This window comes from Vigna umbellata, chromosome 1 (genome assembly GCF_029865625.1).
Source record: "Vigna umbellata cultivar VRB3 chromosome 1, Vumbellata_1.0, whole genome shotgun sequence".
Taxonomy (NCBI): domain Eukaryota; kingdom Viridiplantae; phylum Streptophyta; class Magnoliopsida; order Fabales; family Fabaceae; genus Vigna; species Vigna umbellata.
Window position 1 is genome coordinate 18,899,220 of NC_142165.1, and position 14,139 is coordinate 18,913,358.

At 26.8% G+C, this 14,139-nt stretch overlaps 1 protein-coding gene across 1 annotated transcript; it reads left to right on the top strand.

Moving 5' to 3' along the window:
• The first annotated feature begins 714 nt into the window (after positions 1–714).
• On the top strand, positions 715–2,930 carry LOC124822285 (homeobox-leucine zipper protein HAT9-like). The gene is made up of 3 exons (XM_047294286.2): positions 715–1,316; positions 1,457–1,536; positions 2,232–2,930. Exons 1-3 carry the CDS (start codon positions 759–761, stop codon positions 2,548–2,550), a joined length of 957 nt encoding a protein of 318 aa, XP_047150242.1. The 5' UTR covers positions 715–758; the 3' UTR covers positions 2,551–2,930.
• Positions 2,931–14,139: the final 11,209 nt, after the last annotated feature.

Below are 14,139 nucleotides of genomic sequence, written 5' to 3' on the forward strand. Positions count from 1 at the left end.
AATTCACGAGTTACACTTACACTAATTAAAAATTTAATTTTTCAACTATCATAAACATGAGGTAGTAAAAGTAAAATCAAAACTTGGCAACATATGACTGGACACCACATCACGTCACAACCTAATATGATTTAAAAAAAGAAATTAACAAAGAATAACAGAATATTAAAAAGGAAAAACAACAACAAAATCACCTTGCAATAATACTTAGAAAATCCGATTTGTTCATTGAAATTTAAATATACGAAATCACATAATCAAAAGTTGAATTAAAATCTAGTTTAAAAGATAAAAAGCATTTTAAAGGAAGAAAAATAAAAAAGAAAAGTTGGCGAAATAAAAAAACCCAGGAAGAAAAGTAGAAAAGTGAAAAGGTTAAAAGAGAAAAAAATATTCTCTCCATGAAATATGCTCCATATTGTGCGTGCTATCCACTTTCCACGTGATTCCACGTATACTACATACCATATACACTTCATCATGATTCAATTCCTTGTTATTTTCCAGAACATGTCCTTCTTCAAAAGAAGATGGAGGAGTCATTAACTTTCCCACGGTCAACTTATGAGCCAAAAAGCACACAAAAAGGAAACTAATTTCACTAATTTCATATTAATTTTCCAGAATATAATAACCTCATTTCTGGCCTAATAATAAACAAGCAAATTAGACCCCACAAATGCACAAACCCAATCATAATAAATGCTCTTCATTCACACAATCTCACACCCTCTTTTACAACTCTCTTTCATCTATATATGTTCACAACACTACAACCTCTGCAACAATCAAACCCTTCAACACTTTCCACCTTAACAATTCATCATATCATGAGTTTTGATGAAACACCAAACACAGGACTTGGTCTTGGTCTTGGTCTTGGCCTTGGTCTTGGTCTTGTTACCTTCCATGATCAATCAGAGAACTGCATGAAGAGTGATGCCCACAACATCAGAAGGGTGGAGAATCCATCAGACTGTAACAAGACATACCCTTCACTTACTTTAGGACCACCAGAAGATGACGATCATGATGAAGTGAAAAATGATCGACCAAGTTCAAAGACAGAGTCCTATGAATATTTTCGGGCACAGGTTTCTTCTCCCAGTGTGGTTTCTTCATTTTCCAACTCCTCTAGCATCAAGAGGGAGCGAGATCAGGCCACGGGAGAAGAATTTGATGTAGACCTAGAGAACGTTCAAACAAGGGTAGCAGATGCTGACGAAGATGGTAACCCCAGAAAGAAACTTAGACTCACCAAAGAACAATCAGCAATCTTGGAAGAAACCTTCAGAGAACATTCTACTCTCAATCCGGTACGTACTTATACACTAATCGTGGAAAATAATAATACGATCGATATCTAATCATAATTTAGTTTGATTCTCTAATTTAGTTTTAGATCTTTAATGATCACTAATTAAACTTTTGATTCCCTTTGTGGTTTTTTCCTCAGAAGCAAAAGCAAGAATTGGCAATGAAGCTGAATCTGCGAACCAGACAAGTAGAAGTGTGGTTTCAGAACAGGAGAGCCAGGTAATTTTTACTGCTACCCTATTTTGCTTTTCTTTACCACGTTTCTCTGTAATTAGACCTAAGTCTTTATAAGAAAACTAAATAAAAATATTTGAAAAGTAATTTAAAGAAAACTTTTAGAGGAAATTTAAAGAAAATGGATCAAGTTACACCAGCAGAAATTTAAAGAAAATTATTTCTCTTTTCTCGTTTATTATGTATATATATATATATATATATATATATATATATATATATATATATATATATATAATAGAGGAAATATCAAATTATTCTTGGAATAATAGTTTTATTTTTTATATTTCATCTTCTTTTAATCTAATCGCAAAGTAATTTTTTATGAAAAGAAAAAAAGTGAATTGTTAATTTTTAGAGTGACTTGATCTCTTTAGATCTCTCTGTGTGTGTGTGTGTATATATATATATATATATATATATATATATATATATATATATATAAAGAAAAGGGATAAGTTACTTGTAAATTAATTTTATGAAAGTTATTTCCTACTTTAGTATGTTTTAATATGTAATTGTTGTTAGAAAAAAAGAATAATTGTAAGTAACTTGGTCCCTTGTATATGTAATGTAAGTAATAGCATTTTAGTGAAGTTTATGAAATACTATTGAAGCAAAAATGAGTGGATAATGATTAATTAAAAAGGTTGTAATAAGATATGTAATTTGATGCACAGGACAAAGCTAAAACAAACTGAGTCAGATTGTGATCTATTGAAGAAGTGTTGTGACAGTCTGACAGAAGAAAACAAGAGGTTGCAAAAGGAGGTTGAAGAACTAAAGTCAATGCAAGCAATGTCAGTGCCTCTTTACATGCAGATTCCAGCAGCCACACTTTCCCTATGCCCTTCTTGTGAGAGAATTTGTGGTAGTAAAAGTGATGATGAAAATACCAACAACAATACTTCTTCATTGCTTTTTCCTTCAAAAACACATCATCATCACTTTTACAAAAGTAACTATCCTTTCTCCCACTCTTCGTCTGCAGCATGCTAAGCTCTCTGTCTTTCAAGATCATCAAGTAATTATTACTATATATACTTTCATAATTAATTACTTAGAATGTAATTAAATATATATAGCTGATTAATTTAGAGATCAATCCCAACCACATGCTTTCTTCTAATGTATGCACGTGGTTAATTATATATATATATATATATATATATATATATAGTACAAAAGTAGCTAGAAAGAAAAATTCATATAGACATTTTCTATTTGTTGTAATTTAATTATATATATATATGTAACATATATTATATTTATGGTGTATGCTTACATTATATATGACCAACAATGAAAGCCTATCATATATATGGATCAATCATCATATTGAATGGTAAGAACTGTTTGCTTACGAGGAGAGGCTGTGGAATAATCTAAAATAGTGCAAGAACGACAATCTTAAACGCAAGTTGCTTTAAAGATGTTTCCGTACAAGTCTGTCATCTTATTTCATGATTTCTTTTATTTATTTAAATAAATTATTATAAGAGTTTGATCTTATCTTTAATGTATTCATTTGTTTAGGATAACACATAATGTATTGTTAGTGTTTCTAAAAGGCTATAATAGTATAAAGAGCAATTTGTTTTATATTTTTACGTTTCGATATAATTAGTATCTAGAAAATAAGAAATACAATAACCATAGTATTTTCTTTATAAATAATTATTAATTGGTGAAAATTATTTTTCATATATAAAAAATATTTTGATACATATTTTTTTATAATATTATAATATAATACATGTGTCATTCTTTTACTGATTTATTATTTATTTATTATCATATTAATGTATTTTAAACTTAATAAAAAATAATATGTATATTGTATTAAAATATTGTAAAGAAAAACATATCATTGTCCATCACACACACACACACACACACACACATATATATATATATATATATATATATATATATATATATATATATATATATAATACTTTATTGATATATTATGAATATATGTATAGTAGTAAAGTAGAGAACATAATTGCCTTTATATGGATGCAAAAAAGCTTGGCTCTGGATTTTACTACTATAGTGCTGATAATAGATGGAAAAAGCACAATGAAGGCCTAAATTATGAAGAGGGGTGACGGAAAAAGAGAATGAACTTGAAGGTAGATGCTGATAAAATATATTAACCGTGCATGCAATACTTTTTTAAGAGGGTATCATAGTTAAGTTTAAATTATACCTTTTTAAAAGTTTCGTATAAATACTATTTTGGTTTCAGTTTTTCTAATATCGTTTTAAATTTTCTTTTTTTCAATCAAATCTTAATTTTGGTTAATTTATTTAATTAAGTATTTTAAAGCTGTTTAAATAATTAACTGCAACTGTGTATGTTATATAGGTTAGTTTGTAGTTTTTTGTTATTTTCTAAAATTTATTTTATTTTTTATTGAATAAATTATCCACGTATTAAATTAATATTGTATTATGTCTTATATTCAATTTAATTTTAATTTTTGTTAATGTTATTTAATTTAGTTTTAACGTTTTTTAAAATGAAAAAGTTTTATCCCTTTTATTAAAATTTATATTTTTATTAATTAATATTTCTAAAATTATTCTTAAACCAACTCTAATAATTATATTATAATAATATAGGTAAAGTTAGTTTAAAATATAATGAATAATTTCAAAAATATTAAAAATCACGTGATCATATTAAATTTATGTTTTATTTTTAAATGATCATCCAACTTAACTGTGAAGTTTGAAAAAAAAAATGAAGTCTAATGTTTTACTGATTGTTCTTTATTTTTAAGTTACATTTGTTATATTTCCTTAAATTCGAATGTGTATATAAAGAAAAGTGTTTAACATTGATTTATTATTTTAAGTTTAATTATATTATCACCTCATTATTTTTTCATTTTAAATTTTTTATTATTTTAGTTTATTTTCATTATATTTTAAACCAATTCTAACTGTATTATTATAATATAATTATTTTTTAAAAATATTTTCGGAAATACTAACTAATAAAAATGTTAATTTTAATAAAAATATAAAGATAACATTATATACAAATTAAATTTGGTCTGAAATGGATCAAATTGTTTAATTTTAAAAAACATTGAAACTTAATTAAACAAAATTAACGAAAATTAAAACTGAATTGATATAAAATATGACACGTGTACTAATTAACACATGACATTGACATTAACATGTGATACTAACTTTGTCATATGACAATGAAACATAACACTGAGAGTGACTTCTGACACTAACATTGTCACATGACACTACTACTGTTACATGACACGATGTTGATTTAACACGTAGACAAATTTATTAGAAGTTTTTTTTTCTTCTAACATTTGGTCAGAAATTTATAATAAATTTGTTTTTTCTTTTATCTATATCAACTTGGTATAGAAAAGAAAATGAAAATTCAAAAAATATAAATTTAAAACTAATCCATAATTATATAATTTTTAAGGAATGTCTTAAAGTTTGTTGTAACGCTGAAATTTAGAAAAATAATAACGTTGTTTCGGCACAAACGTATTAAAAGCTTTAAGAAGGAAGTAGTAAAATTACATTATCATTTAAGATAAGTTACACCAAGCACATTTATTATAAACTAATTAGAAGTTAAATAAAGAAATATATCACTAAATAAAAGACATCATTTTACGTAAGTTGTAACCTAGCGTGCGTTGGGATGAATGAAAAAGTGAAAGCAGTGGGAAGTTATTGAATTGATTATTCAATCTATACAATGCCATGTGTAGGATATCCATTAAACCAATCTACCAAGTTCTAGTGCACACATGAAATTTTATTTTGGTACCCTTCAACAAAGTGAATTATTTTAAAAACTATATTATTTTACACATTTGTGATTTAAGTGCTTAGAGACCAAATCAAATTATTAGTAAACTTTATAATTTGGTAGTTGGGATACATACCATGCAATTCTTTACTAAAAAACCAAAATGAAGTGCATTTTCATCTTTAAATATATTTAGCAATATTTAAATTTAAGTAAAACATGCTAGCTTTCATCACCAAACTTGTGCAAACAAAGGATAATATAGTTAACTCACTTCCAAGACATGACATCGTTGAGCAACACAAATTAGTGGAATATTAGGATGTTTGGAAGAGTTTTTTTATTTTTTGTTTCGTAAGAGAGATCATAAACTGGAAAAAGATGTCACTAATTTTACTAAGAGAGCAATATTATATTGGAATTATTATCAAAGATTCACTCAGTAAGAGTATTTGTAAATATGGTTTTACATGTGAAAACTGTTTTTGAGATAAATATATTCCTGAATACGATTACTCTGATTTAATGAAGTAGTGGTAGAACGAAACAAAATCACAAGTAGATTTATCTTACAATATTGGAAAGAGTGTAAGAAAATTTACTTGAGCTTATGGAATAATTTATAATTGCTACAATTTTTTATTATAAACATGTGGGTTAATGTTTATCTTAAAAAGTACGTTTATAAGCCGTAAATTTAAGTTTTGAGATTATATAAATTCGTTTCTTTTTACTAGGACAATATTGAAAAAAAAAATTGCAACTTACCATGATGAGGTCATCATAATGAGTAATAATAATGAAGTTGTAGTAGAATTAAAATGTTAAGACTTTTGGAGATGGATATGATTGGCTTGACGGTGGTGATGCCTCCTCCATTAAATATTTAGTGATGTTGTGGGTCCTTAGACATGGTGTGGTCCCATGTATTCTTCCTGGTCTTAACACATAATTGTTGGATTAGACTTCTACAATTTCAAAACATTTTCACGACAATTTTTTAAGGTGATACGAAGATCCTAAACTTTAGTTACCGATTTTTGTTACTTGTCTCATGTTTGAGGTGGCTCGAGTAATAGTTTGTTAGGTTTGATTATTGTTCTTTGTGTCATGTTTGGCCACAAAAGAGGGAGTTATAAAGAAAAGTTTCTCAAATTTTTTGTAGTTATTGGTTGGTCTTTTTCGAGAAAGGAAGGGTGAGGTGTATTCTAGTATTGTGTTTCCCTTTTTTAATCTTAAAATAGATTCTGTTTTCGTGTTTGTTCAAGATTGAAATTTCATTATAATTTAAATTTCACATATGAGAAAGTTGAATAATATAAAAAAAATTATAAATATTTTAATAATTTTAATTGAAAGTAATGTTAAATTATTTGTGAGGGTTGGACCTATGTTTCATTAATGATGTATTTTCTTAATTAATTTTTTTCGAAAAATCCACTGATGATGTCAAATATTCATCTGGATGATTGATTCAAATAAGTTTCTACAACAAAATTAAACAAATGTGTTTTATTAAAATTAATGACATTATAAATAAAGAGGTATTTGGGATTTATATTTTTTTCCTTCGAAGAGATATACTAATGTGAAGGACTTAAATGATGGAGAGTGGTTGGAAATGCAAGTGTGAGTAACTCCTATAAGTAGAAATAAAAAATTTGAGCAACATATGAGTAAAAGAAAACCTACAAATCTAATACATTAAGGTTTTGAGTTAGAGATATGTTAATTACTTATGTGAGTTAAACTTGTGTATCATTAATTTTGGGTCAAAATACTTGGTTGGTCCTCGAATTTGTTCAAAAATCCAAGAAGGTCCTCATATTTTGATTGATATTAATTGAGTTCTTATTTCAAAAAGTGTGATGTAATTTGGTCAATTTTGTTAATATTTTACTAACATCGTTAGATATGTGTTACGTGGTCAAAGATTTGTCACATGTAATTTCGTCATCTTTTTTTTGAATTTTTCTTATTGTAATATTTTTTTTAATTTCTTTATCACGTGTGAAGTTAGTATAGTGTCCTATGATAATGACACTATGATGTGATAATGATAGTGCAACATTTCACTATTAGTACCAAGTTTCATTGTCTAAATCTCAATTTAGTCCATGTATTTCTTATTTTGAATTAATTCAGTCTTAAATTTTTTTAAAATTTGAGTAATTTCGTCATTTTCCAAACTGAAACTAAGTTTAACTTTTACATAAATGTTATAATGACATTTTTATTAAAATTGATATTTTTATTAAATATTTTTAAATTTATTTAAATTTATATTTAATAATAAACTTTATTTAAATTTTGTATGACATTTTAAATATATATATTTTAAATTGTTATAAAATTGTTTTAAAATTTTACATTTGAATTTATAAAATTATTATTCTTAAATCCTTGAACAAATTCTTACTCGTGCAATCTTGGAACACTGTTTAAAACGAAAAAAAAGTTGACATTATTGAGTAAAAAGGATTACATCCATTCATTTTCTAAAATTACGAACCAAAATGTATCAAAGTATACATAGATGAAGACGAATTTTGCATATACGTTTAGGAACAAAAGATATATTTAATCATTCTTTTAATTATCATTACATGTTAAAATATTTCTCATATTGTTAACTCTTTGACAAATATATCAAATCGTACAAGTAATAAAAATTATAAGTCTAAGTATTGTTTTTCCAAGGGATTTGCGTTTGTTTAGATAATTATGATTAATTATTAATTTAAGCTATGAGTATGAACATTGATTGATTTTAAAAAAAGTTGAAAGCATATCAAATTTCTAAATGTGAAAGTTATAAAATGATCAAGGGCAAAGACTCACCAGGGTTGGATTTCATTACTCAAATTGTATGCAATCATTTACGCAATATATCTCTAACATACTAAAGTATTCACATTATAACCATACGAGCCCTAATTCCTTATAGGCAAGTTTAAAACCTTTATGTGAAAATATTAATCTCTTTGATATTCAAACACAAGATTACATTAAGAAAAGATGTCTATAATGACCAAGAACTTTAGTCTGTGTGTAGAACAAAACCTCTTGGTTGTTCTATCCGTGTATATGTTCCAAAAAAATTTCCAATGATTATATACCACCTAAAAAGAATAGATATTTCATCATGCACATGAATAATAAAGATAATACAAGAGTAATGAAAGATATTCTATTGCATAGAAAAAGCTACAAGGAGTTTAGGTACATTACATCCAACTCCAATGAAATGGACTTTAGTTACTCTTATACATCTAGAACATAAAACAGGGTTAAAATGGTGGAATGGATGAAGAAAGATGAAGTCTTTGATCCTTAGAAGTGCATCAGCCCGTATCTTAAGTCTCAACCACGTTCTTACATCGTAAAATACTATTTTCTTCAACTCTTAACATTTTAATCGTTTTCCTAAAAGTGTTTTCTCACTGGGTGAAAATATCCTCTCGTTGGGCAAAAGATAACTTATCTGAAACATTAGATTGCTCCACTCGTTGAGCCACAAGGCTTTCTTACTGAATGAGTGTCCATTGGTCTCGTTGGACAAGGGATTCCTATTGTTGGGCAAGAGACTCCTGACTACACCTCTATATTATTCTCTAATCTTTCCTTTTTCAATAAAATAATCCATATACAGAAAAATTATATCTATCTATGAAAAATATATACAAATCCTACATTTCATGAAATCAACATAAAACACATTATATAAAGAGAAAAAAGAGGTCCTAATAAGTGTGAATGATATGTATTATCACTTATCAACTCCCCTAAACCAAAAGGAAAATTAAGGCCAACTTGATAAAAAAAGAGAAGCATATGATATCTAATCATACTATTCTTGTCATAAATCAAAGAAAATTTACCTTCATGGCCAAGAGTTAAGATGGTAGGACATGGTGCTTCTATGAAAACAAATCCTAAAACCCATAATAAGATGTGACTACTAGAGAAAAGAACCATTAAAGCTCACAAAATGTTAGTGTTTCACTCAACACAGAAGTGTTTATCAAAACTCGACCTCAGCATGTCATAAACCACTTCATCAACTTTTTCATATCATCTCATTCACACAACTTGATTTAGATAAAAAGGTCTTCCAAAAGTTGTAGCTTGGCTTGGCTAGAAGAAACATGATTCTTCATGGATTCAAAGACCTCACTTAAGAATAGGAGAACAAATATATGCATAAGTCATTCACCAAGATCCTTTATCCCTATATACAAAATAGTCCCTCATATTCCTCTCATAACTCAAGCCCTTTTTCATTTCATACAACCTTTTATTTTTATTTTTCTTTTCTTTTGTTGTCTCTCTATTTTATTTTTTAAGAGTTTTTGGGAAACATTAGTATTTTGGGTGTGGGAGTCGAGGTCAACTGTGCAATGTCTTTTGAGTTACTAGTGGTCTGAATGTTCATCCTCGTGCTACTGTTCATTCTTGTTGTTTTTCGTTATACTTGAAAGTTACCTACAAAAAGTACTTTGATGCAGTAAAGATTCGACAGCTCAAGCAATTAATGTGTATTAAAGTCAATCACATATCTTTTTACCTCAAACCTATATTTATAGATTTTAAAATGAGCTTTTGATTAGGGACGACCTAATTGTGGTCCAATTGATAATAATCGTACTTTGTTATAAATCGATCACTATTAGAGGTAATTTCTCCATATATAGGTTGACCATTCGGCCTATTAGTGTCATACAGTCTTAAGAATAATGTGTGGTCATGTTCATGACATAATTAACCGTTTGCATCGTCCGGTCCACGATTAATCGAACTGTCATACAATGCAATTGCAATTAATGATTCCGAACCAATTCACTCCTTACTCTCTCAATCATTTTTTTTCCTCCAAACTTAATCCTGAATCATACCGTCATCAATATAGTACTTATTCTCCTCTTCTAGGATGTGGGACATGATTGTTTTTTTTTACAGGCTCAGGGGTTACAAAACAAATCATCAAGACTAAAACATATTAACGAAATGAAAGAAATAAAAAATATGAAGTTTTATTTTGTGATAAAATAAAGAATAATGGCGTGCCAAACATGAACGATGAGCAGTATGTTGTTGCAGAATGATGATGGACATGCACCATTGCAACATCCTTGTTCCAAAAGGAAGAGATTGTTATAATTTTGGAGTGTTTGGGTCCCCTCAATTGTGATTATTATTACGTGGAGTTAGGTGTGGTTGGACTATGCATTTGTAAACTTGTGTTAGATTATGGACCAAAAATATGCGAGAACAATGGTTGTCATTACAAGTATTTATCATATTGGCTAACATTATCTTTCTTCATTCAACACCTAATGAGTTTTCTCTCTTTAATAAAATATTATATTCCACTTTTATTAATGGAAGAGAGACTTTAAGAAAAATAGTCACATTTTTTTCTCAAAGATTATTCATCAACGAAGTTAATGAAATTTTTATAGTAATAGGTTATACAACAAAATCATTTTCGCTGATTGAAATATTGAAAGGAATGGAAAATAGCTAATTTAAAAAGATGACAAATATTCTTCTATTATTATTTTTTTCCTTCTTAAAACTTTTATCTTACTTCATCTTTAAAATTTAATTCCAATTTGGAATATATATATTCCAAAACAACAAACACGGATTGTTTTGGTGATGCGGAATTGCATTTTAATGATTAAATGTTTAGAAGTTTAGTGGCGCTAATAATCTTTATAAATATATCTTAATTCAATATCAAAATAAGTTATATAAACTCCTTGAAATACTTTTTTAAAAAATAAATAACAAACTTTTGCATATTAATTTAATGAATAACCCTCCGATGTGTATTTAAAATACTTTTCGTTTTAACTCTGAGATTAAGTATAATAAATTTGTCTTAAAAAAGGACTTTGACTGAAAGTATTTTTTTGGGATGAATTATTTGAAGTTATTATTTTCTTACAGATAAATTTGGCTTTTCAAAACTATTAAAATGTCAATATTAAATATATTTTTATTCTCTAGACTTAGAAAATTTATCTTTATTATGAATTTTAATACATTTTAGTTTTAAACTTTAAAAATGAATGAAAAATAATTTTTTTTGATTAGTTTTGATATTTCAAATTGATATTTGTGTTGTTTACCAATATTAACTTGAAATAATATTTAACATGTAAACAAAATTAAAATAATTAATTTTAAAATATTAATAACTAAAATAAAATTTGAAACATAAACAAATTTTAATTTATTTATTGAAGTTTATGAATTAAAAATATATTTAACACCAAATATTATATTGTATAATAAAGTCTTTTATGATCATGACAAAAATTTAAAAAATTTGGTTAAAAACTATAATTTTCAAGAATAATTATCATAAAAGAACTCGCATAAGATCTAAAAAAAAATATAACTTATTTAATATAATTACTTATAAAACTGAAATAATCTTTTCATACAATTCAGGCACATAATCAGTCTTAAATGGGTGTGTTTTAATTAGAACTCTTACCAAATATTGTATTTTTATTGCATTCATTCACCTATATTAAGTAGTGGATGAGATCCTTTTACTTAGTCCTCCACTACAAACTAACATGATCAGCCAACATAGTGGATCAGATAATGTTTTACTTTGTTAGAAGCGTTTGATTTTGTCTCTAATTTAGTTGATCTTGTTTTATTATCGTTTATATATCATCACAACAAATATAATAAAATTCTAATTTTTGTATAAATTTGATTATTTTTAATTAAATTTTTATTAAAATTGTGAACATTTTTATATTTTCATTGAGTTCCTATTATTCTTTAAGAAAATGCGATTACTGTTTCAAATACAATATCATAATCTTACATAATAAAAAAAATTAATTCTTGAACCTTAATTACTTTTAGTAAATATAACATTATTTCGTATCTCTACATTTAACTTTGTCTAATTATTCGCTTAAAAATAAAAAGTTGTCATTCTTAATAAATATAATTAAGATTCTAAATCATTGCTTGATAACAAAATCAAATTATAAAAAATCAATTTATATATATATATATATATATATATATATATATATATATATATATATATTTCGTTGATAAAAGAGTGATAAATTGTTTATTTGAATCTCGTGTCCAACATTTTTTCTTTATCTTCATTTTTTTCAAAAATAACAATGTGTCCTCTTTTATCTTTATTTTCTCATGGTCACAACTTCTAGTTTGATCTCTATCTTGTGGATTTTTTCACATGGCCACAACCCGCAACACCTCAAACCACCAATAGTGATGCAGATTGAAGCTCTACCAAACGTCGACAACTATTACATTAGTACTAGTCAGAGATCCTGAGTAGATCGCACACCATGCACTTGCCGGAGAGCTTCCATCGTGCCACTGACACGAATGCAGATTCATGTGCTTCAGCACCATTTGAATAATACCCATATGTATCTCTACCACTAGAACTAGTTCGCACACCACATAACCAACATCTTCATTGTAAGTTTATTCACATCATCGGAGTAACTCCTTTCACACAGCCACCTGAAAATGCAAAAATAGACGGTGAATACGAATTTGATTTTGTTGTCATGAAAAAACACAAATAAAAAAAGAACCTTAAAAGAAAAAGAAAGATAAAACGAAGAAAATAAACCAAATCGCGATATTTATCAATAGTATTTATCGATAATATTTATTTTCGATTATTATTGATAGATTTTTCTTTCAATAAATTACAACGAATATAAAATTTAATCAGTAAATATTATCAATTACATGTTGACGAATTTTGATTTATTAAAAATTCATTAGAAAAATTCATTATCAATAGATTTTTTATGCTTTTGACAAAATTTTAGTAGTTAATAACACTTGTATTTTTGTAGTGCTAAAATTTATATTCTTCTAACATTTTTAAAATTTAAATAGAAAATTATTTTGTGTAATCATTTCAAACATTAGATAAAGTTCTTTGTTAAAGAGTTAATCACCATTTGAACTTGTTAGTGACCAAATAATATTATACGATCAGAGTAGACATTAAAATATACCAGATTAGCCACTACGTGTGGTTCTGATCAGCTCATCCAACTCTTTTTTTATTATATATTGATGAAAGCATCTAATTTATCTGCTTAAATATTAAATTCGTACAAAATCTTTTAAAATTAGTATTTTGTAAAGTTTTCACAATATATTTATTGAATTTTTTTTAAATAGTTTCAAAACATAAAACACCATTTCATCACCTTTGAGGGGAATCATATTATCATTAATCGTAAAGTGTACTTACAAACGAATTAGATCAGGAACAATTCTGATATAATTTATAGTTTTCAAATACTAATATTTTTTTGTTAGGTCTTGTAGTTGATGATAAGTTTATGATGGTTATTGTGATTATCGAGTTTATGATGTGTACCAATTGTCTATATTCGTCGGCGGAACAAGACCAATCATTCGATCTGCACTGATAATGATAATTAATGAAACAAAATTTGTTGCGTGTTCTTTCTATTGGATCGCATGCAGCAACCAGCACACGATACAAATAATTTTATTTGCATTCCATGCTTCATGACAAGAATTAGGTAACTTTTCCACGTAATCTTGTGCATATGTGTCTGACAATTTCCATCGCATCTTTATTAATAAATTAAATCCAAAGCCACTTTAAATTCAGCATGCAAAAAGTCACCAAAATTATGAAGAATATCTCTGTTCTTTTCACATTTATTGAGGTTTAATCCAAAGGTAACCAGGCACTAACTACAGATCGAATT

Excerpts from the sequence above, each read along its gene's own strand:
- LOC124822285 (XM_047294286.2), top strand. The coding sequence starts at position 759 with ATGTTCACAACACTACAACCTCTGCAACAATCAAACCCTTCAACACTT. Across the intron at positions 1,317-1,456 it reads AACATTCTACTCTCAATCCG|AAGCAAAAGCAAGAATTGGC; the intron begins GTACGTACTTAT and ends TTTTTTCCTCAG. Across the intron at positions 1,537-2,231 it reads TTTCAGAACAGGAGAGCCAG|GACAAAGCTAAAACAAACTG; the intron begins GTAATTTTTACT and ends TTTGATGCACAG.